The 5,761-nt window shown below is 39.2% G+C and overlaps 1 protein-coding gene across 1 annotated transcript; it reads right to left on the reverse strand.

The window, feature by feature from the left end:
- Positions 1-2,194: 2,194 nt before the first annotated feature.
- LOC137348883 (probable G-protein coupled receptor 139) lies at positions 2,195-4,676 on the reverse strand. The gene is made up of 2 exons (XM_068014116.1): positions 4,652-4,676; positions 2,195-3,102 (listed from the first exon to the last, which is right to left on the reverse strand). The coding sequence occupies exons 1-2, from the start codon at positions 4,674-4,676 to the stop codon at positions 2,195-2,197; spliced, it is 933 nt and encodes a 310-aa protein (XP_067870217.1).
- Positions 4,677-5,761: the final 1,085 nt, after the last annotated feature.

Below are 5,761 nucleotides of genomic sequence, written 5' to 3' on the forward strand. Positions count from 1 at the left end.
ACCACGGTTCCCTCACATGACCATCCCTTCCCTGTCTGACAGGGACATGCTTATCAATGGCCCCTACTATCTGCTCCTTGAAAAAGTTCCACATTTCGACCGTGCCCTTCCCTGCCAGCATATGCTCCCAACTTATGCTCCTCAGTTCCTGCCTGACAGCATCATATCTACCCTTCCCCCAATTGTAAACCTTGCCCTGTTGCACATACCTATCCCTCTCCATTACCACAGTGAATGCTACAGAATTGTGATCACTATCTCCAAAGTGCTCGCCCACCAACAGCTCTATCACAGATTAGGTCTAGTCCCGCCACTTCTCTTTTAGGGCTTTCTACGTTCAGGCTCAAAAAGCTCTCCTGTATGCATTTTAGGAATTCCACCCCTTTAAGCCATTTGCACTAAGACTATCCAGTTGATATTGAAGAGGTTAAAATCCCCTACTATTATTACCCTATTATTTTTACACCTCTCTGAGATTTGCCTACACATCTGTTCGTTCATCTCTCCCTGACTGTTTGGAGGCCTGTAGCACACTCCCAGCCAAGTGATTGCCCCTTTTTTGTATTTAAGTTCTAACCATGTGGCCTCATTTGAAGAACCTTCTAAAATATCATCCCCCCACTTCAGTAATTGACTCCTTGATCAATAGTGCAATGCCAACTCCTCTTTTACCCCCTCCCCTGTCACTCCTGAAGATTATATACCCTGGAATATTGAGTTGCCAGTCCTGCCCCTCCCTCAACCATGTCTGTATGATAGCAATAATATCATATTCACATATGTATGCATATGTAAATGTACTGTAATCTAATCAATTGGTTTGTTTCTATTGCATCTAAAATAATCCACGTTTTAAATTGTAAATGTGCTTTTAATGCATTTATAATAGTAGAATATTACAGAAGTGAAGGAGGTGTTTCGTCCCGTCTTGCACATGCTGGCTCTTTAATCCAGATGTCCAAATCAGTCCCTCAACCCAGCTTTATACCCACAAATCCTAAAGCAATAGCCCTCTTCCAGTACACATCTGATTGCTTTGGATTAGATTAGAAATACAGCAGACACAGGGAGAACTTGCAAGCTCCACACAGGCAGTACCCGGAATCGAACCCGGTTTCCTGGAGCTGTGAAACTGCGGTGCTGACCACTGCGCCACTGCGCCTTTTAAGAGCCTCGAGGGAATCAGATTGCACCCCACTTTCAGGTGTTGTGTCTTTGAACTTAATAACTTATCTAATTTTGCACAAATTCACTTCTGTCCGTTTATCAATATAACCAATAAAAAACACAATTTAGGAGCAATTATATAACAGAGATTAAACATTGCGATAAAAACAGAAAAATACTGGGTATACTCAGCAGGCTGGTTGGTATCTGTGTAGAGAGAAACAAAAGTAAAGTTTCAGGTCAATGACCTTTCATCAGTTCTATTATTCGGCAAAACTTTCATTATCATTGCATCATGGGACTATCAGGATGGGAGAATTTAAAGTGGCTGTCGTGCATAGTCGATATTGAAGAGAATATCCCCATTTAGTTTGATACGTTTATTTTTTTTATGTTTTAGGTGTTTAATGTTTGTATCACTTTTAAAGAGTGGATTTGTTATGTTAATCGTATTTTGTCTCATGGCATGGTGGGTATCGTACTAATTGGCCAATGGAAAGCTTAGAAATTGGCCAGGACGGTGTTTTATCTTTTCCCTCCACTATTTCCACCGTTCCTATGTTTATGGGCACAAGGGTGCGTCTGTTTGACGGTTCAATCGATTGGGGACTGGTGCATAGGGCAGTACACATTTCCATTTCAGCACCTGTACTGCCCTTAAGACCCAATCCTTTCCCATCACGGATATTGATATTCCTCCAGTTTAACTGTTAAACTTAATATCTAATAGCAGATCAGAGATCAAAATGTCGCCCACATGAATGTAACGATGCCCCAGGGCCCTCAGGACTGCTGGGAATGTATCAAGCCTGACTCAGCTCGGGGACGAGAACAGGAAACTAAGTGGCAACCTTTTAGAGCACTGAATTGTGTAGTGATGTGGCGTAACTTATATATTCCTAAATTCACACAATAGATAAAAATCTCAATGAGAGTGGTAATATTTCTGGAACATGAATTTGACATGGAAAAGATCAGCAATGGATGGAATGTAAAGTGCAATTCATGTTGGATTATACCATTTTCATCATTTAATCAATTTAACAATTAGACTCAGTGGGTATTTCATCCCGTTCTTTAACTCCTCTCTGAATTTTCTCTGGGTCCCTGCATAAATAAATGGATTGACACAGGAACTCAAAAGCTGAAGCATAAATCCGCTTTCGTCCAGAATAAAATTCGATTCATTGAAATTGGTACCAGAGAAATAGCTAAGTTTTGCAATACGGACATAAAGGAAAGTTAGAAGAAGTAGCAAATATAAAAGGATGAAACTGCCCGAGATGCAAAAGAGTAAAACAATGGACTTTCTCCGCTTCTCCATCTCTGGGTCACTCTGATTGCAACCACTGCTGTGGGCCCGGAGTCTCCTACGGCCTCTACTGGACAGAAGAATATTTCTGACAGTCAGAGCATTGAACAGTAAAATCAGAATGAATGGGAGACAAGGCGTTAAAATGTGGTGAATCCAGTCAAATGCAGCCCATGCAGGTGATGTATAAAATATTGATTTCATGTTGCAGAACCAGGGTACATTGTTAATTATATACAAAGGCTCGTATATAAAATATAGGACGCAATTTTTTAAACAGCTCAGCGTGGAAACGATTCCTATAACCCATGCTGCTGTTTTCTCAGTGCAATATTTTATTTTCAGCTTCTGGCAACAAATGGCCATAAACCGATCAAAAGTAAAACTGACAGTTAACCAGACAGAACAGTCAATGATTCCATAATTTAGGATAGAGCGGAGAATGCATACTGGCGTGATGGACAGGAAACTGACTGGGAAATAAATACCAGCAATCCGGTTTAATATCACAGCGGTGATCATGAGCAAGAGATCCGTTACAGCCATAGACATCAGGTAGTAAGTGATGCACCTGGAGAGACCGCATCTTCCTCGGGAAAGGATCACAATCACTGCCAAGTTAGCTATAATAAAGACAAAGAGAGATTGAGATAAAGAGGGAGAATGCATTTGTGTGGGCGAGCGAGAACAGTAAAATCACTGGTCTGACTCCAAACAAAATCAGCCGTTTTACTGATGTTTTTGAAAGATTCATAGGTTTCACACTTGATCCTGATTTAAAACTATAGCTTAACCTAGTTACATTTATTTCTGCGTTTAAAATAATCATCCATATAGAAAATTAAATTGGTCGATGATATTGGACTGTATAATAATACAGTCACACAAAATGGAGAAGTAAAATTCATTGGAGACCACTACAAACCAAAGTAGGAGCATCACACAGACAATAAAATGACTTCAGTAACATTTTATAGAAGATATTTAAGACTGAACAATACAGAACAACAATAAAATTGTAAAGTAACTAGAAAGTAAGAAAAATCTTGGAGTTAAAATGGTATCCTACACAGGACCCGAAAGGCCCTCTTCTGATTATTTATGGTAAAATGATTAATTGTTGGAAAAATTAGTTTTCCAATTTGTTTGAAAACATCATCTAACAGAGGATGGCGTTGAGGATGCAGTGAAAATTCCGACCACATCTCCTGTTAATCACCTGGAAACGTCAGCGTCGATCTGAATCATCATAACTGGCAGATTATGAGATCTCATTCGAGGAAAGAGCCCTCCTACTGTGCAGAACTTCCTCAGTAACGTGCTGCATTGTCAGACTACATAAACAGTTGTGTGCTACAGTGGGTATTGAAAATAAAACTTTTTGACTCAGACGTGAGAAACGTCACCTATTATGCCACCTCACAAAATATGGATAACAAATTGAAGATGGAATTACTCCAGGATCTTTCCGGGGGCTTGGATCAGAATTAACATTCACACTCAGTAATGGTCACTGCTGAACACTCAGCAGCAGCTATGTGAAAGGGGAGAGCTGGTCTGAAGTAGTGCTGGTTAGAAACTGAGAGCAGAAATATTGCACTCTGTGACTTTAGTGTACGTACAGATTCATTCAGAAAAAGGCTCTTGTTACATTGTTTATAATTTTGCAACAAATGGATTCTAAAAATGGCGCTTCCATGAATTAATTAATTATATTCACTACGGATTTATTTAATTGTTGAATAATTTGAATCAATGAATTATTTGTGAAAATCAGACATCTACTGTCAATATTATTAACACAATAGACATCCATGTACACTGTGATGACAGTGTGATAATTCACTTTAGACACTGTCTCAAAAACACAACTGAACTATATTTATGCATGATAACTGTTTGATGCTGCACCGATAATAACGGTATCAATAACACAGAACAATTACATTTATACTGTTATAACAGCCACAGCAACAATGCCAACAACATAATACAACTCTATACAAACTGTTAAAACAGTGTGAATTCACAAACAGTAACAGTGTCAATAATATAATCAAACATCATTTGCACCATGCCATGGCACAAGTAAAGGGGGAAATTATACAGTTAGAAACACTAAATTATACATTTAAACAGGAGAAGTTACTCTGGCTAATGGGCAAATTATACCGCTGAAGAGGTGAAATGATACCATGAAAGCGGAAAGTGACACCGGCAAGCAGCAGAAATTATACTGGTAATGTAAAGAAATTGCCAGTAATGTGGAGAAATGACAATTCTAAACTACAGAAATTAGAACACTAATGACGAGAATTTATAACACTAAATGGAGAAATATATTGTTAAAATCGAGTCTTAATACGGCACAGTGGTTAGCACTGCAGTCTCACAGTTCCAGCGACCCGGGTTCAATTCTGGGTACTGCTTGTGTGGAGTTTGCAAGTTCTCCCTGTGTCTGCGTGGGTTTTCTCCGGGTATTCTGGTTTCCTCCCACAAGCCAAAAGACTTGCAGGTTGATAGGTAAATTGGCCTTTATAAATTGCTACTGGTCTTGGTAGGTGTTAGGGGAATATAGGGACAGGTGAGGATGTGGTAGGAATATAGGATTAGTATAAATGGGTGGTTAATGGTCAGCACAGACTCGGTGGCCCGAAGGGCCTGTTTCAATGCTGTATCTCTAAATCTAAAAACAAAATGCTGTTATTGTGGAAAGATAATACTGTAAAAGGGGAGAAATTATACCATTTGGAGGGATGAAATTTTCCAGTTAAGGTGGAGAAATTAACCCGTTCAAGGGGAGACAGGGTAGCCATAATATGCAGAAGCGCTACAAGAAATGAGCAGTGACACACGCAATCAGTGATTTCCATAATTAATAACTAACTACAGTACTTTACCTGGAATCCCAATAGCTGCAAGAGCAGGATAGTAAATGGCAAACACAAGACCTTTTAGTGATACGTGCATTTCTTTCAGAAGCTCGAAGCACGCTCAGAACTGCACTCAAGGATTCTTACATTTATACCTGATGTAAGGCTCCAGGGTGATAATTAGATGGATTGATGTTTTACATTAATTACACTAATTGAATCAAACAGAATAACGCAGCAGCTGCTGAACTCGTGGTTTTGTTTTGATGGAATCGATTTTTTTTCAAGGGACCTGACAAGTCTCTAAAGTGAAATACCCAGTGGTTACAAATATGATCCTAGATACAGTTACGATAATGAAAAGTTTAATCGACGGGTGCAATGGTGAAAATGAACCTTGTATAGGAGG

The sequence above is a fragment of the Heterodontus francisci genome, chromosome 34 (genome assembly GCF_036365525.1).
Source record: "Heterodontus francisci isolate sHetFra1 chromosome 34, sHetFra1.hap1, whole genome shotgun sequence".
Lineage (NCBI taxonomy): Eukaryota > Metazoa > Chordata > Chondrichthyes > Heterodontiformes > Heterodontidae > Heterodontus > Heterodontus francisci.